The sequence below is a fragment of the Aptenodytes forsteri genome, unplaced genomic scaffold (assembly GCF_000699145.1).
Source record: "Aptenodytes forsteri isolate BGI_AS27 unplaced genomic scaffold, ASM69914v1 Scaffold146, whole genome shotgun sequence".
Taxonomy (NCBI): domain Eukaryota; kingdom Metazoa; phylum Chordata; class Aves; order Sphenisciformes; family Spheniscidae; genus Aptenodytes; species Aptenodytes forsteri.
In genome coordinates, this window is record NW_008795128.1 from 1,798,056 (window position 1) to 1,820,325 (window position 22,270).

Consider the following 22,270-nt stretch of genomic DNA (forward strand, 5'->3'; position numbering starts at 1 on the left):
GAAAAGAAAAGAAAAGAAAAGAAAAGAAAAGAAAAGAAAAGAAAAGAAAAGAAAAGAAAAGAAAAGAAAAAGAAAAAAAGGAACTTTAATCTGAACCGTTGTAGATGCCTCCCCAGGTAACTCCTGACAGTATTCTAAGATTCTTATGTTTGGTCCCAGTCACCTTCACAGTCATAGTTTCTTATGGTCATCATATAAAATGATTTTCTTTTTGCCTCGTAGGTCTGGAGCATTATTCTTGTCTAAACTGATCACACTGTTTTAAAAGTTTGGCACAGTTTGCCTTTTTTGATTAGAAATGGATCCAGTGCTGCATTTTTATCCCAATCTCCACTTTTTTCTATGCTTATGATTATTCTGACACCTTGCATAGCTTTGACTTGAAATGAGTAAGCCCCATAGCTTGCCAGGATCCCTTGTTATACTCTTCTCTTCCCAGGTGTTGGTTTTTTCTTGCCATGTCACTAACTTGAATTTGTTTTTCTGCCTGTTACAAACATATAGTGAAAGAGAAAAAAAAATATCTCTAATTTCTTCTAGTGACTTCTTATGTAGAGCCTTCTTTCAGCTTTGCAGACTCCAAACCCAGAGGCCCTTAGTTCCCTGGCTGCTTAGTTCCTTCTCAGAAAAGCAACTTATCTATGCATGTTTCCAGTGGCAAAAACACTCAAAGCCTTCAGAGGGTGCCAGTCCCAAGCTATCTGATCTTCAAAATTTTCCTGTTGTATTCACCCTCTCTTAGAGGCAGGAAGAATCAGACGGTAATTTGAATGACCTCCGTGCAATGTGCTTTCTTGGCCTGGTTGTGCTTGCAGCGACAGTCAGCATCTGTCACGTATTTCACAATGATGAACAAATGAGAGCTTGTTTTTGCTGAATATTAATACTATGCAGTAACTCTTATGGTAGTGTCTTACTGAGCACAAGGCAGCAATAGCTTTTGCGAATGCTTAACTCAACTTAAACAGAGTTGAGCAGATGATCTCAACAACTTCCTTGCTATTGCAGAAGTTAAGTTCAGGGCACTCTTGGGTTCACCTGACATTTTCTGGATCAAAAGCCTTGAAAGCATCAAAGTTCTTAAATTTGTAACAGGATGGGGTGGGAGCTTCTGACCACAGGAGACAGGATGACAAAGTTCCCGCTCTCCTCTCAGAGTTCCATATCCATAACCCAGCCACCTGTGACTAACAGGAGAAAAAGACCTCATGGCAAAAATTTGAGTGTGAGCGGGTAAAAGAAGGCCACCCTGGAATTGGGAGAGCTCACATAGAGGCAACTGGAACTGATACTGCATAAGCGTTGCCCGTGACTTTCATGAACTCTTCTGTATGGTTTTCTTGTTGAGATTTCTAGATTGCTTCTAGCTCTCAAGTCTAAAGGAATCTTGAGAGTACACTGCCCAAAACCCTTTCTTGCTGTAGTTCTGGATGAAAAGGGAACTTGTCAGTTCTGCGATATTTATAGAATATTTTTCTACCCACAATCCTAGCTCCTAGACACAAGCTGTTACCAAGTAAGTGTTTGGTTCCGGGAACTGAACCTTTTTCTGTAGCCTGTCTTTTCAAAGCCTGACCATTAGGTGTTAGCTCCTTTGTGCAGAAAAAAACCTTTATATGAGGGAAAAAAAAACCAACAGAATTTCTCGGATTTCAGCTCGGGTACAGATGATCTTTCTGATGAGGCTTCCTATTTCAGCAAGTTAAATTGAGAATAGAAGTGAAGTTTGTTTCATTTTTGCACTGAGTTTTCTGTTTTTATTTAATAAAAATGCAGGGAGTTACTGCTGTCTTATTAACTTGCAGCCAGCATGCTTATCTTCTTTGTTCTTTGTTAAATATGAGCTGGCATGTGTTAGGCTGCGTTAGCGTTCACTCTTTGGGACTTCAGTGGTTTCTAAATTTGGCATTGCTAAGCCGGTGCACTGTTTGCTTGAATCAATTGGGGCTGCTATTTTTAGCAACAAAAGGGAATTGAAATAGCAATTTTCTTTCCATGTAATAGATTCCCAAGAGGAATACTGATGCAAGCTCTCTGTCATCCCATATTCTCCCCCTCCCCAAAAGCACTCAGACGAAAGGCAGCTGTCACGGTTTGCGGCTGTATTAATCTTTAATCAATCGAGTGTTTTCTGCATTCAGGTGTTCAGGGAAAAAAAGGGTCACGACGAGGATCTGCCTAGAATAACTAAGCACTCGTGCATGGTCTGTGCAGTCAGAATTTGTGGGTAACGGCAGGGATAGACAGAGCAGCTAAAAATAGTATTTGCTTCCAGTGTTTCTCCAGTCTATTTTTGATGCTTGATTTTGATAAGGTTGATTGGGCTCTTACTAAAAATAGCTGTTCCTAGCAAGCTGAGGACAAAAAGTAGAATATTTTTAACTAGCACAGACTAAAGTACTTTTGTTGGCTGGAGATAATCTAGAAGCTTGGTATTGGTCAAATGCCAGTGATTTATATAAATCTGTAATAAATGAAGCACTGCTTGATGCCAAGCAGGGATAGTCTTTTCTCCCCTTGCCAGCTTTTGTTTTCTCCAGGAGCTGTCACATTCTTAATATAGCCTCCGTGTTTCGTAGCAGAAGAATCTCGAGTCTTCAGTTATTTATGTGTTGTACTTTAAGTCTATGCTAAGGTTAGCTGTGCTATGAAGTTTCTCTCAACTGTATTGCTTTAACAAGACACACTAGGTTCCTAGTTTCTTCTTTACGTTGATGTCTGCTGCAGCTGGGTGCTATGCCGTGACAGACCCTCACTCATACCTGGCTTCAGTCTTGCAGGACAGGGATGGCTTTTCTGTGTGAATGGAGGATGTAGCTGAGAGACTAGCTCTGCAGTGGCCATTTTGACAACAAATTTGAATACCTCTCAGGGGATCAGAAATGTAGCTGAGCTGCCCTCCTTGAGATCTGTTTGTTAGCTTAATTTTTTGGCAGGAAGAGTGTAGGTACTCCCAAATTGCTGGACCTGCATCTTTCTAGGGGCAATAACATTGTTAGTGGCTTGAGTTCTCCTTCCTAGGTCATGATGTGCATGAGTGCACCTGCAGTGCTTTGAAAGATTGCCTAAAAACTCACGCTTTTCTTAATGAAAACAGGAAGATGGCTGAACTGAAATGAATTTGTAGTTTGAAGAGGCTAGTAAAGAACATGCATAATAGTTATTAGCTTCATTGTGCAGGTAGTCAAAGCAGTGCAAAGAGTATGCCTGGTGCTGTTTGCTAGCAGCAACATGGATAAAAGTATGCCATGCTTTATCTCCATTAGGCATCTCAAAAGCTTATTTTGCTGTGGAAAATGTGTGTTTGTATCTGAAGGCAGGCTTGATCTCTTTAAGCTTTGTCTTCACTGTAGTCTAACCTTGAATTGGGCAGTCACGAATCTATAATCTTGTTTCAGTGTGATTGCTCTGCAGAACTGCAGTAGAATTTTCTATGCTTGCTGTTGCTCCCTCTCCCTGTGTCAATGCTGGTCCTTGCTCCCATCGTGAGACGAGATGATTTCTACATGCCTGCCTCATGCTTTACTGCACCATTCTTTGCTTTTGTTTTAAGATGTCCTAGCTGCGTGAGCAGATAAAAATGTTCTTTCTGGGCCTTGAATATTCACTTCATTCACAAAACAGACTGCCTTGGTCTGCTGGGTGCTGCTTTTGCCTGGCTGTAGAACGGTGGTCCCTTTTTAACAGTAGGTAATGTTTATCCAGTATACCTCTTTAGGAGGTGGTGGTTGTTTTCTAGGTGACCTCTTATTTGGAAGGGCAGTGGCTGTTACTTCTTAGAAGCAGAAAGAACATGTGAGCTCCCCGCACCATTGGTGGTACCTTATCCCGTGCAGGTTTAGCCATGGGCTGTGGGATTTCTGAAGGATGCAGGTGCTATTGGAAGCATTTGCATATTCACCCCTCTGTAAGCCTTCTGGAGAAGAGTCTACATTTTTAGCCCCTAAAGTCATGTACCACTGGGCATATTAATCTTCTAGACTAAAGTCACTGGCTGGTTACATGATGTGTTTCATAGACTTGGTCTATGGCTTTTTTAGTAACGGGAAAGCTGTTCCCTTTTAGTGCAAGACCACACATCTCACTGACTGCTGAGTTCATTTAACTTTGCCCTGTGTTCGTCAAGGGTTGCCGTGAGTTTGGTACTGGACAGGAAATGATGCCAATGCTTATGAACTGCATCACATCTGTTGTGTATGTGACCAAAGCTGTGAGACACACCATGTGAAACATTAGGAGGTGAAGTGGCTAGGCAGTATTAAGGTTTAGAGAATTAGTGAGTTGCATCTATCGATAACTAGTCCAGTAGTAGAAGCTATGGTGGATTCCTGTGTAGCTGTATCTTAAATTGAAGAGATCATTGTAAGAGGTCAAAGATGTATAAGTAAACTCAAAGCAGGAGTTGGAAAAGGTGGCTTTTTTCTTTTTTTTTTTTTTCCCCTCTTCCCTCCCCACAACATATAGGAAGCAAAATTCTGACACAGTCTTTAGGGCAAAGACGCTATACTGTCCTAAGGTGGAGATTTTGGTGATTTATGGAAATGATTACATGATGTGTTAAGGATAATACTGTAATTAAAAATTTAACTGCTGATATGAGCTCTTGTGCAGATGACTTGTATATATGCAATGGCAGTTGAAAGATGTACAGCCTACATATGGCATAACCTCCTCCAGTGGTGTGAGCAGATGATACCCCATACTGCTTTCTTTGTTCAGGGACCCTGATACCAGCTTTCCCACTTCTTGCCTACCATTTTGAACAGTATAGGGTCAGTTGGAATATAAGACTGTTCATGCACAACTGAAATGAAAGCTGGGACTAGAGGATAAAACCCATGCATACATCTGTAACCCATTATAACAATGATTATGCCAGTCTTACCCAGTCAAGAAAGTGTCATTACATAGAAGAGCAAGAGATGTTCCTTTCAGTGTGCTGGACTCGCTAGGGCCAGGCTGTGTGGACTGCGTGACTTGGAACAGGAGTCTTTGGGCAGGTTTTTCAGAACTGAGAAAAGGTGTTGTAGTCTTGCACATGTCAGCTCAGCTCTGTACTTATACATATGCTAGTTTCAAAAAAGCACGTCTTGAGATGGGAATCTGTTCCAGATGAAGTCTAACTATTTTGTGAAATACCTTGCATCCAGAGCTGCTGAACTCTGGCTAGTGGTAACTTCCTGGGGTAGAACGTCTCCAGACCAATGCAAGTGCATATATTGATTTATTAAGAGTGAGCTGTTTTCAGAGTATGTCATGTTACTGGATACCTTTCCTTATTTTTCTTCCCCTTTTCCTCTACAGCCCCAAAAGTCAGGGGAAGATGGATATTGACTTCTTTGCCTAAAATCAGCCAGTGCTTCAATACAAGCCTCCATTCAGGCAAACTTTTATTCGGTGGGCTCACACATGAGCTGCCTGGGCACTCTTCTCACTTCTCTTCTGGAGACGGCAGATGGCTGAAGTGGGAAGCTACTACAGTTAGTCTGACTACTGAGTAAATGTGTATAATCACACTTACGAGCTGGTGCAGCTTTCTTGTACAGACAATAACTTATTCCTACCCTACTTGCTTTGCCTTCTTTAAGCTCTGCCAACTGCAGCCAGTTTGTAACTTTTGTTGGAAGGCAGTCTGTAGAAGAAACAGAATTTAAAAGCTTAATCCACACTTGGAGTTAAACTAGCTTTGGCACATCAAGTTGATAGTAAAAATTTAGTTAAACTGGCACAGCTTTGGAGTGGTTAAAACTGTAACACTTGGCTCTGGAGTGGAAACTAGAGATGAATGTAATCAATATGAAAATTATAACTGCCTTGCTAATGCACAAGTCTTACTAAAGCCTCTTTTTTTTTTTTTATCGCTCTCCCCTTCCCCATAGCATATACGCTTTTGGTAATCCAAAACAGAGGAATATAAGGTGGCTGAATCTTGACTTTTGTGACGTTGGTCCAATCAGTGGCCTTTGCCCCACCTCTTTTCCTTGCTTTTACAACATAGGGTCTAAGTATTGCTCTCTGCTCTGGCAGGTATCTGTCTGGGCAGCCTTTCTGACCCACCAAACTGCTCACTAGGATCCCATAAATGGGCTGTAACCGCAGCTCCCTGGCTGAACTGGGTGCTACTGGTCAGCAGCAGGACAGGTCTGTATTAGTGCATATTTCCCATCGTAGTCCTCTGGTGCCGACCTCGATGGCCTCTGCAGCAGCACAGCTGTTGATGGGAAGTCCATTTGCTTAGAATAGGTGAGAACTGAGCCAGGCGGCTTCTCCTGAAGGGCCTTAGGAAGAGAAGCATGGCCTGAAAAAAGGTGGTTTTTAGGTTATATGTTGGAAAGCAGTCCTTGTACTGTGTTTGTTCTTCAAGGTGGTGTGGGAGCATGAAGGAGGAGACAAAATTATCCTTCTCAAAGTGGAGCCACTAATAAAATGATGGTATTAGTGCCTTCTTGTGAGAAGAGGATTTCCCTTATTGCTAAAAAAACCTAGCTGTGTGCTTTATTCGGATGCCTATGCCTTTACCTGCAGCAGAAGCAAAACAATAAAGTGTATCAGCTAGGTGCCTGTTTATGTAGGTAATGGCTCAAGCACTTTTTTTTCCTGCTGGGATTTTGTAATGTTTTTCATCATTTATCTATATCAGATTTGTTTAAATTTCTCCAGTTCTGTTCTGGAGGGTATTTTAACCTCTGGACTACAGGTTATATTAATTTGAAGTAGAATCTGAAAAGGGAGGAACCATCCTGTTACTCGTACTTCAGTTAGAAATCCCTGATCTTCAGCTGCTTAAGTCTCATGTTCCAGCCGATTCTATTACAATTTACCTAAGCAATGGATTCAATAAATGAGGTAAATATCCTTGACTGAAATTGTACTTGCACTTTACTAAGCCTTTAAAGTGCTACAGATGCTCTTTTGGAGTCCCTGCCTTATGGAGCATGCACTCTCAGCTGTAGTTGCTAGAAGCTGAACAACTCACAGTGTCAGGAAACAGTATTTTAAAATGCTGAGCTTGTTATCTGGGAATAAAACCATTAAGTCCATGAATTTTGAGTTGGAAGGAGGAGAAACTATCTATAAGTGTTATAGGGCATGGCTGTTCTTTAGGTACCTCACTAACTATAATGAAGGAGACAACCCCTTTCACTGAGTCACTGAAGTTGAATTTTTTCCAGATTGGGTCAACTTAGAACATGTCCAGCCACTGTTGTAAGCCTAACAGGGAGTGGTACTGGTGCAGGTTTTTGCTGTGCTCTTGTTTGTTTTGTTGTTTTCCTGAAGCAATAATGAATCATGTGATAATAATGTGAAACCCAAGATCAGCAAGGCTGAAACTGAAGCTTGTTAGTCCTTGAACTAAAGGGATAGTGCCATCCTGCAGGACTGTAATGCTGTCTGGCTAAATGGGTAACAACATTGGTATAAGTTTGGCTGCAGGCAAGTGGACTCCTGGGAATATATTCTTGATTTCTTCCCCAAGGTCTGCTTTTGTCGTCACTTGGACCCTTGCTTGATCTTTCTGTATGTGGATTTGTTTCTGTAACAAAACTGTTACTTACACTTCTCTAATCGTGGCTGGATAGGAAGTGGCAAAACAGTGTGACACAGACACTTGGCTTTCTCTATAAAATTCACTGGGGCTGACAGTGCAGCAGCTAGGACTCCATTTCCTAGCCAGAGCATCCTGCGTGTGCAGTATGTGTTAGTATGCTAACGGTACGGTCCTGCATATCCTTATCACACTGGAGCTATGGCATCTTGCAAATAAACCTTGAAACCAGGGAAAGGATAAATGTATGTATATGTACCTTCATCTGTGGTCATCTGTAAATCTAGCTCGAGTCAGGGGCATGACTGGATCTTTCATTCTTAGCCTGTTATTGCACTGTTGGCTGGCCATTCAAGCTCAAATAGGACCTTCACTGGCAGCTTCCTCACTTTTTATTACATCCACTTATTTATAGCTAGCCGGCACAGAAACTGAAATGGTTACAGCATTTCCTAGCTGTTACTACTCAAACAGAAATATTCTGGCTGCTGTTTGCATGCCAACTGTTATGGGTGATCTGCAAGCAGTGACTAATCGAATCATAGGATGGTTTGGGTTGGAAGGGACCTTAAAGGTCATCTAGTTCCAACCCCCCTGCCATGGGGAGGGACACTTTCCACTAGACCAGGTTGCTCAGAGCCCCGTTCAACCTGGCCTTGAACACTTCCAGGGATGGGGCATCCACAACTTCTCTGGGCAACCTGTTCCAGTGCCTCACCACACTCATAGTGAAGAATTTCTTCCTAATACCTAATCTAGATCTGCCCTCTCTCAGTTGAAAGCCATTACCCCTTGTCCTATCACTACGTGCCCTTGTAAAAAGTCCCTCTCCAGCTTTCTTGTAGGTCCTGTTCAGGTACTGGAAGGCTGCTATAAGGTCTTCCCAGAGCTTTCTCTTCTCTAGGCTGAACAACCCCAACTCTCTCAGCCTTTCTGCATAGGATAAATGCTCCAGCACTCTGTTCATCTTTGTGGCCCTCCTCTGGACTTGCTCCAACAGGTCCATGTCCTCCTTATGTTGGGGGCCCCAGAGCTGGATGCAGTACTGCAGGTGGGGTCTCACCAGAGCAGAGTAGAGGGGCAGAATCATCTCCCTCAACCTGCTGGCCACGCTTCTTTTGATGCAGCCCAGGATACGAATGGCTGCAAGTGCACATTGCCAGGTCATGTTGAGTTTCTCATCAACCAACAACCCCAAGTCCTTCTCCTCAGGGCTGCTCTCAATCCATTCTCTGCCCAGCCTGTATTTGTGCTTGGGATTGCCCCAACCCACGTGAAGGATCTGGCACTTGGCCTTGTTGAACTTCATGAGGTTCTCACGGGCCCACCTCTCAAGCCTGTCAAGGTCCCTCTGGATGGCATCCCTTCCCTCCAGCGTGTCAACTGCACCACACAGCTTGGTGTTGTCGGCAAACTTGCTCAGGGTACACTGAACCCCACTGTCCATGTTGCTGACAAAGATGTTAAACAGCGCCGGTCCCAATACGGACCCCTGAGGAACGCCACTCGTCACTGGTCTCCACTTGGACATGGAGCCATTGGCCGTAACTCTTTGAGTGCGACCATCCAGCCAATTACCTTATCCACTGAGTGGTCCATCTGTCATATCCATGTCTCTCCAATTTAGAGACATGCAAGCATGTCTCATTCTGGTGCCCTGAAGTGAAGTTATTGCTGAATCTCAGTGCCAGACACCACCTCCGTCTGCTGTGAGTTTCACTCAGGTAGAGGTTGACCTGCGAGTTGAACCAACACTCTCAGTTCAGTTTTCTGAAACATTAAATAAGGCAAATTATTTGGGCATGCCTACGTTCAGGGATAAGCAGTGGAAGCACAAACCAAGCTGTTCTGATCTGACTTGAGGACAAACAGAAAAATCCGGTATATTCTGTAGCCACTTGGAGAGTGAGAGCAGAGACAGATGAATGAGTGGGGAGCTAAATGAGTAAGGATATTGAGGTGTAGGCATTGGGTTTGATGAGAAGGAAGAGCTGAGAGAAAAAGGAAGTGGTGCTGAATGTGCTTGCTTAAAAAGTAGTTGGAGAAGCAGATTCTGGATGGAGGAATTACTATTTAGTGAGCAAACTGAGATGATCAGCTACTGGTGTCGTGAGAGCCCTGGAATAATCTGTCAAACTAATGGCACGTTGAGTCACTCAGAGCTTCTCAGCATGTGGAAGAGAATCCTAGAAAGACTTGAGGCTTGACACAGATCCCAGTCACCCACGGGTGAAAAAGTTTAATCTCTAGAAGCCTGGCTTGCAACTGATGGCTGCATCAGTCACTCATATTTGGTGCTGGTAAACACAATGGTCACAGGGATCTGAAATCTACTGGAGAGTCACTAAGAGACCTGTTGCCCGTGTCCTAAAATGTTTGTTTTATTGGATGCTTACAGGCTTTAAGATACTTTTTATTTTACTATATACTTAAAACTAAGTTGAGAGCTAGTTTAATAGTCATAACTGAGCTTTTTTTACAGTCTGCAAAGCTTCTAAAGAAGCGTAGTGGGCCAGAGAAGGGGTGCTGAACGTGATTCTTAAAATAACTTGTTAAGCTCATAACTCCTTCTCTTCCTCTCCTTTCTTACATGTGGAAAAGATTTTAGTGCGACTTCCCTAAGAGATTTAATAAGTTGTACACCTATTCCAGAAACTTTGATGTGTCTCTTGGCTGGAATTAGTACTTTAATGGCCTACTAATGAACACCCATTGCAGTTATTTCTGTGAAGCAACTAATGTATATGTCTTTCTTTTTCAGTGGTCACAGGAGCTACTGATGGGATTGGAAAAGCCTATGCAGAAGAGGTAAGAATTCTTATCACTTGGAAGTGTATCTCGACCCTTGGCAAGATGTCATGCTGTCTCAACTCTGTCAAGCATCAGGTCATATCTCCTCACCTTATCTTAACATAGATATCTGTGGAGAAAGAGGTCTATTGCCTTGCTTCCCTCAGGTGACCAGCCAAAAGTTGTATCCCTTTTTGTTAATTTCCTGTGTTTATGAATTTTATTTTCAGCCTTTACCTTGTCCTTCAGTTTTTATTTTTAACTTTTTTGGTTGTTACGATTATTTTAACTTTCTCAACCCTTGGTATTTCCTTTTGGTATTTCCAGGCACTGACTAAATGGCATTTCTAGCTGCCTGCAGTATGTTCCAATTATTCCCTATAGTTCATGAAGTCTCTGAAGCTGGGTTTTACCTCTATCTCTTTTACTGTACTTTTGTTCTTGATGGATATGTGGGCTCCAAATATGGTACTGGAATGTATTGCTTAAGACAGAAAGTGCCTGTTAGTATGGGGCAATTTAGCCTATAAGCCCAGAGAACATCATGACAAATAGTGCTGACTACAACAATTTATAGCAAAAATAACTTTCAACTCCAGCATCAGTACCAAAGTGAGCCTGTCTGTACTCATTTTTGTGTAATTTGAAACACCAGCATGGCTTTGTGTGAAGAGATCAGCAGTGAGAGATTCCCTTTTTCTGGAATTTTTTGTTCTGTGGTGCCCACGGGGACAGTAGCGTTCATCTTCACGGGTAGTCCTCGCCCTTCAGATCTCCCTTCCATCCCTGTGTGCCCTGCCACCCACACCCTTAGTCCCCAAAGTCCTTTCTGCTTTGCAGAAAGTAGCACCCTGTCCTACTGGGTCAAGATAGGGGGAGTTGGCTGCAAAGGGAAATAAGCCTGATGCCAACAGTGCCTGATTCTGGCGCAGAGCTGACGCTCATGCATGCCAAATATCCCAGTTACACAGAACTTAAACAAATGATCACTTAAATTGAACTGCCTAGAGCAAGTGGAAGGAGATCATTGTGCCCAGGGCATAGCACTATCAGGAGGAAGTCCTCTGGTGTGGGAGATACCCTCTGAATATCATGGGAGATTAGTTTCAGGATATATATGTTAGGCTATCAGGTGAGTGAAACTACAGCTTGCTTTATGTTCTGCTGGTGTCTCTGAGAACCAGGCTGCCTTCAAACACAAGTGGGTGCTGCTGGTAGACCCCTATATACGAACCCCTATTAGGAAAGCTGATGACAAGTATGAGATCCTGCTGGGAAACACTTGACTGTTTCAGCTTCCCTGCTGTAGGCACAGTGCACCCCAAGGAGTACAAATATTCATTCTTTGGCTATAGAATAAAACATTTCTATTTTTAAAAAATTATTATTGTTATTTATTTATTTAGAATAAAACACATATCTACCCGTTGACAGTTTACGTGGATGAAGAATACTTGATGAAGTAAAGTGTGAATGCAGGGTGAAATGTGGAATACCTGAAAAGACTTACCAATCTTTCAATTAACTCTAGAGATGTCTTCATAAGACTGCCAGTGGAGGCTTGACTTTCTGCTAGGAATTCCTATCAGGTTACTAGAAATGCCACTGGCATACAGCTGCCTGGGCACCGATGGCTGTGATTATAATCATGCAGATTACTTCATTCTCCTTGGAGGAGTTTGAGAAATGTAACAGTGTGTTGAGAATCACCTCTTCGAAAGTTTGACATGGTCACCAGTAAGTGATGGAAGAGTGTTACAAGTTTGTGGATTCTCTGGTTGTACTCTGCTCTGTTAGTTACTTTCCTTCTTTTCCAAGCAAAGAGCTGTTTTTACACTTTTCACTCTTGCAGTATTAAGATCTTTATGCCTTGCTCAGCACTGATAACCTTTTCATCACTAGACCACCCCTTCACGAAAGGTAGTGCCATAGTAAATGCAAGTTTTCTTCTCTGTTTGGGTAATGCTCACCCAGTCTTCGATTCCAAAGCAGCACACTTTTTTCTTTTTTTTTTTTTTTTTAAGGGTATGGTCAGGAGTCGCTATTTGTTACCCCTTTCTTGCTGTCTGCTGTTCGCTTTTGCAAATCATGAGTTAAATTTAATCTCAGATGTATTTGTATGCTAGTGATAAACTAGAGGTTGTGATCCCATTGCAGTACTCTGCTGTGCACATCTGCTTAGTATTGCTTTTTGTAGATCCTCTTGCTATACCTACTCTAACAAGAGCTTTAACTCTGCTTTGGTGGGCTGTCAATGACATTCCTTTCCATCTTGGAGAGAAAGGGCTTTGACAGCAGCTGTGTTTTGCTACCAAAGTGGAAAACGTGGTAGTTACTAATATGGGATTTAAGGAAGTCAGACACCTACATCCACCAACTCCGTTAGAATGGTGACTCTTGCTTGCATCAATCCTTAGGCTACAAGAGCATCTTCCCAATGTTTGCTACTCTGGATGAGTTTTTGTGATTAGTTTTAAGATCATCTCATTCAGCCTTTTTATGACCCTACGGACATTGGCCAAAGATCTGAGTATAATGGCAGGTTATTTACAAAGCAACTGGGTCTTCCTCGTTCCTTACGTAAAAACGTGATTAGTTACTGGGATCTCAGAGGATCATTATTGCTCTTTGGACTATTGTGGTTCTTTTCAACTCACTAGGCCTCTACCAGGGAATTCAGAGTGCTCAGCAGAAACTTACCTGGTTTCATCAGACTCCAATTGAACTTGCCATTGAGCACCGTATCTTTTCCAAGTTTGATTACTTCTCTTAAGTGGTATTCGTTCCTACTTAAAATGGTCAAGGAAAGAGCCTTATGTGCTCTGTACTGAGAATTCCTCTTGCAAATGGGTTTCCATTTCCAGGTTTCAGATGCGCTTCTCAGAGTGTGTCCCTTTAGTGTCAATATAGCAGCAGTTTCTCTCAAGCTCGCTCTTGTGGTGGAAGTTCTCTAAATGTCCTGAGGTTCCACTAACTGGGTGTGTTGACATGACTTTGCTTTCTCGACTTTTGAGACAAGCACAGCTGGATACTTCTCCGTAAAGCTGAGGTACCTACTTAAGCAATCTGGGAGCCCAGACATTATGACTGCCGAAAGCAAGCAAACTGTGTGTCAATGGTCTGGAGCTTGCACCCATGAGGAACATCTCTGGGGCTGTTTTGCCCCATGGGACCACAGCTATTTCAGACTCTGAGTAGATTACTTTCAGGTTGTCCTCGGTGTCACAGGCTGAGATACTTTTAGGTAAAGTATTTGCCTTCGCCGCCTTGATCATGTGGAATGAGAGAATGCTATGTTATTCCCTTCTCCCCCCTGCCCTCCAAGCCTACTGCTTGGTTTTATGAAAAGTTTATTCCAGTGGGCCAGGTGCTTATCTGGAGGTGTATGTGTTCATCCGTTTTAGACAATTGTCCTCATAACACTAGATCATTTCCTTGAGCGGAAAGCAGCGGTTTGTTAGCAGTTCCTAGTGTGAGTGTCTTTGGTTTCATCACACCTCACTCTAAGCTCACGACAGATCTAGTATGAGATTTCTTCTGCTTGGAGATCACACATGGGAGTGAAGTATGGAGTTCACTGATGAACTTCGTCATACTTCTCTCTGAAAGAAGCTTTCTTGGTTTGCCTACTTCTGCTAGAAAGGTAGATGAGATTAAGTCATTTTAGATTGTCGCTATACTATGCTGTGGTTTTTTGATTTTTATTTTTTTTTTTTTTAGGTTTCCTTTAAGACCCATTCTCATCTGCTTCCTAAGGCAGTGAAGGAGTTTTGTTGGAGCAATGAGAACTTACCTGTTTTTTATATGTAGGTGTTAAGTGTCTGAAGGGCAGTGTCACTATGAATTGTGGATATATTGTTTTTACTTTTCTCTGTAACAGGGACTTATAGTAGTCACAAACATTGTTTGTTTTCATTGCAGAGTAATTCAGATATGTAGCTGTCTTTCTGCAGACAGTTTTAAATTGAGTTGTTAGATTACATTACAAACCTGCAGCGGTAGGTCTGATTTGATGACCAGGATATGCTCTGGCCACTGCTTAAGTTACACAGCTTCCCTGAAGAACTGCATGAGTAAATTAACCTTTATATACCTATGATTAGTACAAAGTAAGGGTGGAGTCTGACTAAAGGAAGCAAGTATTGAGTGCTGGGGTAATTTTGCAACATGGTTGTTCAAGTGACCATGGATATCTTAACTTGGCACGTTAATTATGGGTAATAACTTCTTTGCTCTGACTTGCAGGGGTGTTGTAAAAGTTCTGTAAAATGTCTGCTGTTGGTTTTCTATTTTATAAATGTGCCTATAAGCCTGTATTAGATGACTGAGAAGATAATACATTTGTCATGAAGGGAATCAAGTAAGAAAAAGCATGGAAGTATTTGTCCTGGTTTACTCCTTCATGTCTCTATTTAAAATTCTAATTTTTTGAACTTGCTGGTCATATATTGTTGTGATGTTTGACAAATTATGCAATTCCTTTAATTAGGATACTAACTGAAAAGAGATTTATGATTGTTCTTATGTCTCCTGTTCTGTTTTGTTGCAGTTAGCAAGACGTGGAATGAAGGTGGCTCTAATCAGTAGGTCAAAAGAAAAACTGGACCAGGTTGCTAGTGAAATAAGTGAGTTGAAAATGTCTTCCCTAAACTTCACAGGCATGCTTATAAGTAAATGCAATTGCACATGAATTTCATACATGCTGATATATACAGCTTTAATTTTGAAAAAGGTTTGCTCTTGTGCACAGTGCAAATGTTACAGATGTAAGTGGTAAAGGCCTTGCAGATTAATTTTACAGGTGTTCATGTTTAACTTCTGCGAACAATAGAGCTTAATTCTGGAATAAGTACTTCTAAAACTGTTAGTCTTCCATATAAGAACAGCTTACCAGGTCAGACTAAAATACCACCTATCCCCATAGTAGCTGTCTAAAATCATAATAAGGAAAAAAACATGTAGCCATTGCTTCATCTTGAGGCAAGTTTTTGATTTCATGGGCTTCAGCCATAGGGTGGTTTCTTTGTAACTCAAAGTTGTTGAAAACATGTTCTTTATGTTACTCATTGTATTACCAAGTATACAAATTTATTGTGGGTAGCTTCCCCCTACTCCCCTTTTTTTTTGTTTTGTTTGGGTAAACTACTCAAAGATAGATTAGAGAGCTGTAAGCTTTTCTGAGGTGATGAGTGTGCATAGTCATAGGAATATAGGGAATGAGTTAATGTGTTTAAGAACCTGTATGAGGGATTGTTTCTTCAGTAAGTGTGTGGTAAATGGCTGTAATGCAAAAGTAAGGGAGCAACTTAAGTATTCCAATCGCAAATGTAAAATGGATATCTGTACAGGGTCAGTTAGGAGAAAGCTTCCTCAAGTCTCATGTTGACAAATGATTTTCCAATCAGAGCAATGTATAACCATAACACACAAGAATTCCTCTTGTAATCTATATCTCTTATTAAGGCAGATTTCATGCAAGGTTATTAGCTTATGCAAAGTATGTCAAGATAAAGTGAGAAATGTAGCCTTGTGTGTAGAGGTTTTGATAAGCAGGAGTGGGAGTTGTGTATTACAAAGCAGGTTTCTCAGCACAATGATGTTGGGTAAAGAAACCTTTAAGATTATGCTTCTGTCTTACCCTCCCTTGTCTTGCTTAGACTTTTCTAAAATGATTTGTGTACATAATGCAGATAATTGTAAGAGCTGCTCTCTTTCAGAGGTCATAAATGTATTATTTTGGCTTGAGTTTGTTAAAATTTTTAATAAATTTGTTAGTGGTACCACTTTACTGTAGAGCATAATCTGTAAGTCAAGCCTCAACAAACTGTCCTATACCAAGTTGTAAGGGGCTGCTTAGTGAATGTAAAGATGACTAAAAGACCCAAGGACTTCAACTTGCTTAATGGTAACTGTTTTACTAGTTTACTGAAAGAGAGGGCATACAATTCTGCTGATGTAAATGCCGCTGTCTCTGATTTTTAGTGTCCAGTGTAAGATGGCATATGAAACTGTTTTCTAGACAGGAAAGTCTTCCTTTCTATGTGTATGCTTAGGTGGTAGAGAGCATTCCTTCTTAGAGCAAAGATGGCATCAAGTCCTATCTTTGCTGGTTTGGAAGTAACTGGCATTGTTCTTTAGTATCCTGCATGCAAGGATGTCGCTGCAGTGTCTGGACGTACCTGTGATACTCTAGTCAACGCAGTCACAGTGCAAATTAAACGGTACAGGTGTCACTGCTCGGGTAACCTGCGTGAGTACTGAAGCTTAATGCAAAGACATACAGAAGTTGCAACAAGATGGTCTTTTTGGTGGTTCACTGCAGTAGCTGGATGGTATTTTGCTGCATATGTGGGTGTATGCAGTCACGTTTCTTACTATGCTGTATAAAGCTGTCTTGCTAAGTAAAAGTGTAACTGATAGAAGTATCTACAAATATCTTGTTCTGGAATCAAACACTTAAGCATGAAGCGACAAGCTTCCTGAAAGTGGTCATAGCCCTTTCTGTGCCAGTCTGGAAATCTCTTCCTCCTTGGGAATTAAGCATGATGCTGACAGGACAGATAAATCTACTGCTTTGAGCTTTCAGCCCTTACATGATAGCTGCTGGGAGAGTTTTTCAGATTAAAATAATAGGTACATGTGCCTATGCAGAGCAGCCTGTAATACATAATTACTGTTAGGCCTCACCCAAACACTTTTTTGCCTTCTTTCCTAAACCATTCTGAAATGAAATGACTCATGCTGGGTTTTCAGAACATTTCTTTTGACAACACCAAGCTACTGAAATGTATACCTTGTTCGCTGTGGCATATGCTGAAGGATTAGGATAGTCTGAATAATCGAGCAAGCCTGAGTCGCACTTTCGGATCCTGCTAGGTTTTAGCTGGACACAATTTTCTTGTATTCAGGCTCATGTGGTCTCTGCAGTCTGTTCAGATGTTGTCATATATAAGGTGGGTGACTTTTTTAGAGCTAAGGCTGTAACTACTTGGGTGTTTCCCTTGCAGGCTCCTAAGGTAGCTTTAAACTTCTTTATGGTGGTCCCGCAATTGTTCTTCAAATTGACGTGAGCTTGCTCCTCTTTGAGTAATGACCCTTAATCACTTTAAGAAAGAATGGCTATTTAACTAATTCCAGTTCTTTGAATTATGTGAGCCGTGCATGTTTTCTGTTCCTTCCTCATTTTCACTGATCAGAGTCCTGCTCATGCTAGTGAATGGATAGATGCCCTTTGCCACAAATAACAAGAGGGCTTTTGAGGATCAGGTATGTTCATTCTATTTCAGAAGAATATTTTCTTGTGCTCTTAGGATATACTTATATTAGGAGTGGTATCTATGTACAAAATGCAAGTTGCATAACCACCATCATAAGGGAAGAACTGATACGTCTTTCTGAACGTTAAATGCCAGCTGACCTGGATCTGGTATTTTTGTGTGTGTATGCACATTAAACTGGCTGTACTGATGTTAAAGGAAGGCCAGATGTTCTGAACTTGCAGCTCAGTTTGAGCAATGAAAATTAGTGGATTAATTACAAGTAGTTAAAGACTTCAGAAGACTTCCCAATGTGTCTTCAAGCATGTTGTAAAGCTGAATTTTTTTTGCAGAATACTTAGGTGTTGTAGGATTTGCCACAAAATGGAAATTCTGCTTTGTGTTCCCTAAGAAATAGAGCATAGGCCACAGACTGAAGAAGAAAAAATTTTGAATTTCCTCTTCAGTGGTCCTGGAACACCTTTGCATGGAATTACATAGGTTTTATGGAAACATACTTGATCTTTTAATCAAGTTTTCATACACAAACACTGACTACTAGGGTCACCGTACAAAATCCTTGATCTAGTTTAGTTTATGCTACATCATTGTTCCAGCACCTTTTTAAAGTGCCTGTTGTATTACATCATTAAACACTTTCAAAGGTTCAGGGAGGATCAGAAAGAAAAATTCTCTGTGAATGGAGACAATTACTTGAACGCCATGTAATGAGGCTGTTCCCTGATTTGCTGTATTTAATAACGAGTATGGTCCAAGACATCTCAGGTGCTCTGTGCCAGCAGTTGGTTCAAGAGCCATGGATTTGTAAGCAGAAAAGCTTCAGTTATTGCACTGCTGCTGATAGGTATGTTCTGAGCAGACTTGAGAAGAACTTTGCTGTAGAAACTCATTTTCTAGGGGCTGCAATATGAAGAATGTAGTGAAAACCAGTCAAGCAGGGAAAACGCTTTAAAGAGAGCTTGCCTGTAGGGAAATTGTCAAAAGAGGAATTTGGTATCGGTGTATGTTATTAGCTGGTGGCTTCATAGGACAGGTGGTGGAGCTCTGCATAAGCTGTGGGAGGCAAGAAAAAACAGTTGTAGCTAAGTAGTGTTCCTACTTGCAAGTGTAAGTACCTACTTACTTGTAGGTAAGTGCATATAAATGCAACACAGGAGATTGAGTTTGTCATCAGTTACTATACAATTCAAAACTTTTTTTAAAGTAAATTCCCATTTGCTGCTTTAAAATTGGTAGTTGTTACTATTACGTACACACAGGTGATAATATTAGTTCCTAAGAAATTGTTTGGACTGAAAAAACCCAAATTTTTTCCAATGTATTCTCACAAATGATCATTTAATTGGAATACATTGTCTTTTAAGCCTTTAATACTGTTTAAGACCTAGAGTCCAAAACTTTAATTTGATTCTGCTACACGTCTTTCTTTAAGAAAATAAAGGTTTTTTGCAATTAAAATCCATGTAGCTGACTATTTACTTCCAGTAAGTTTCCTGAGCTCAGTGTGTAGTGTTCCTGAAGTTGCTTGGTCGTGGTAGTTTCATATTGAGCTGTTCTCTAACCCTAAGATTTCAGGTACATTGTAAACTGATAGCTGTCAAGTTTAGACTTGGGATCTATCATGTTCTCACTACTCTGGCATGATTTGTGAGTACATGAAATGAGTGGGATGTGGTGCCAAAACCAGAAATGTTCCTTCTCCATTTCCTAGGCAGGTGGGTTTTACAGCTTTCTTCTGCTTTCTTGGTAACAAGATAGCGGGGAACATTCTGAAGCAGACCTGATGCTGACCACTGTGCTTGTGCCTCAGCTGTTACCATGACCTACTGCTACAAATGGCCAATGCCCCCATGGCAAATCTGTCCCCTGCAGATGCTCAGCTGCACCTACCTGGGAGCGCTTTGCCCCTTAATCTCTGACCTGTCACTTGCATTTCCTCCCCCCCGCGCCCTGATAAATCCTCCTCCCGTCTTGGAGTTGGCAGGTAGGAATATTTGCATTTAATAGAGGAGGTTGAAATGCAGACACACTCGGTGAGGGAAGGGACATCATCTTACTTTTCTTGCACAGAAATGACAAGGTTCACTTTCCTGAGCTTAACTTGAAGACTAACTGAATCTGGCAGTTATTTTGACCTTTTGTGATCTATTTCAAGGTAAATTAATGTGTTTGCAGCCTTCCATCATCTGAGCCAGGTTCAGCTTGACATACTTGAAATCCCCGTATATTTCTTGGACTTGACAAAATGGCTTCAAATATTTTGGACTTGTTTTGATGCACTGAAGTCACCTTTCACATAAAGTTGTAGCATAAGGATCTTTGATTCAAAATGAGCTCTCGGTTTTCATCTCTGAAGAAACTTTCCCTTGGATGAAGTGAAGAAAGTTCCCATGGTTTTGCCTTGAATGGTGTCAGCCACTTACTAAAGGAGCAGTTGTCAGACACTGTAGAGAGCTGATGGAGGATTCAAGCCGAATTAATTTTTATTAATTTGTCAATAAATGAAATAGATGAACCCTGAATACAATCAACAGAGCATGTAGAAGACATAGAACAATTGGGAAGGGAGCTTATTTTTTTATTTTATTTTATTTTTCTTTAAGAAGCATCCTGCATCTGTGGTTTGGGTTTTTTTCCCCCTTAGTCCCTCCTTTTCATCATCTTCTCTTACATTTTCTCAGTGAAATTTTGCCTGGGTTAATTTGAAGAAACTGAGCAGAATGCTTAGAGAAACACTTGACAGATGTCCTGCAAGCTACAGGATGCAGTCCTAGGACTACTTTACCCTTTAGGAGAATTTTGAGGCAGCAACAAGGTAGGACAAGCCGTGAGTAAAATATTCTGCAGGTGACTAGTGACATCCTCGCAAAAGGGCTTTGTTTACATATCAGCTGTCAGCATATGGAGTAACAGACCACGTTGTCATAGTTGCTTTTAAGGATGGAAACCAGTTTAAGAAAGTTTAGCAGTTGGTGTCCTGGGTTACACATAGCAGTAAGTGATCTGGCAAGTTCTAGCAGACGGTGCTTTTTCACACGTGGCAAGACTGAGTTAGCTTCTTCCAGAAAGAAGGATTGGAAGCATGCTTGCTGTGAACCTCACTGCCAGAGTGCTTCTATGCAGTATTTGTTGTGTTGATAGTTTGTAAACCCATAAAGTCCAGGAGAAGAAATGTGTAAAGGTTATTTAAATGTGAATTAGGTGCTTTGGGTTTCCTTTTCTGAATATAAACTACAGCAGAAGTAGCCTTTTCCACACCTCAGATACTCTGTATGTGTGTATATCGTGTCTATAGGTTCAGGACTAACTCTGGGACCTAATGGTGTCTTGAGTCTCAATGTTTTACACGCTAGGTAATTGGATCAATGGGGCAGATGACTTACACTGTACTTTTGAAACCCAGACCGAAGAACTAGGAATTAGTCATCCTTGCAAACATTCAGGGTCACTGCTGCCTCCACCTGGCAGTAGCTGGGTGAGGGAATAGGTTGCATGTTCTTTAATACACAGAAACTTAATGCCTGTCTCGCCTAACAACCTGTTTGTAACATCAGCTTTTGCGGATGCCAAAAACAAGAGCCCTTGTGCTAGCCTCTGGGCCCTTAAACACCTTCTGTTAACACAAAAGCTGCGATATATTGCTTATCACTTTCAGTGTAAAATAAACTGAATATTACGTGAAAAATGAGTATTGGATTGTTTTCAATGAGTGAAAGTCTGTTTTGCAAATCTGGTTTAAGGCAATTGGTGGAAGCTCTATTGCCAAGAGACTTAAAATTAGGCCTTTTGAGAGGCTCTACAGGGAACGGTCGCTCTGGAACAAGGAAAGGACTGGATGATGCTAACAGTGCTGTCCTTCTACAACTTCATTCTATGAGTGTATATTTTAGTCTCGTCTCACTTTTTTAGCACGTTGAGTTCCGTTACACCAAGCCCTTTTTATCTGTCAAAGCTGTAAAAATCCCCGATAGACTTCTCTGCTGAGGAAATGGTGATAATCGCATTTATGTTTTTTCAGGAATATGTTGTGGTGAGGAAAATAATTAATGCTAGTTAGTAGCTCTTCATAGAGAAAGGAAACTCAGTTGATCTGTTTTTCACAACAAATTCTTTAGGGGAAAAAAAAATCATGAATATGAAACATAAACAATTTTAAAAATGGTGTAACTAATGGATGCAAGTATGCTTGCTGTGTAACTCCTTAAGCATGTGCAACACTTCCAGTGCTGAACTGGGTACTATACTACTTTGTGCATTAGATGTGGACTAATTAACAATGTATTTTCCCTTACAAGTAACACTTTGGAGAACCCTGAAAACTGTGCTTTTAAGTGTCTGTCTCTTAACTACAGTAAACACTTTTCTGTGGATGCTGAATGCAGATGAAACTGTCAGGGATGTAAAAAATAATGCTGAATTAGCCTAGAAGCTTGTTTCACTTTTTTAATTTGTTTAATTCATGTAGAGTGACTGACTTAAATGTCTTGAAATTGACTTGAGTAAGGGCACAATTTTTTCATTAATCCATACTACGATACCTTTCAGTCTCTGTAAGTGACTCTTAAATTCTTCTTACTAAATAATTCTCCTGGTCATTCTGGAATTCACTCTGTTGACCTTAAATCTGAAAAAAAAAAAAAGTTTTTTTTTTTTTTTC

The 22,270-nt window shown here is 41.0% G+C and overlaps 1 protein-coding gene across 1 annotated transcript in view; it reads left to right on the forward strand.

The window, feature by feature from the left end:
- The window catches only part of HSD17B12 (hydroxysteroid 17-beta dehydrogenase 12), a 94,838-nt gene that overhangs the window by 24,424 nt on the left and 48,144 nt on the right, over positions 1-22,270 (forward strand). Inside the window, exons 2-3 of the mRNA XM_009277581.1 lie at positions 10,308-10,354; positions 14,886-14,961. Coding sequence (XP_009275856.1) covers positions 10,308-10,354; positions 14,886-14,961 — 123 coding nt within the window. The remainder of the gene's footprint in view (positions 1-10,307; positions 10,355-14,885; positions 14,962-22,270) is intronic.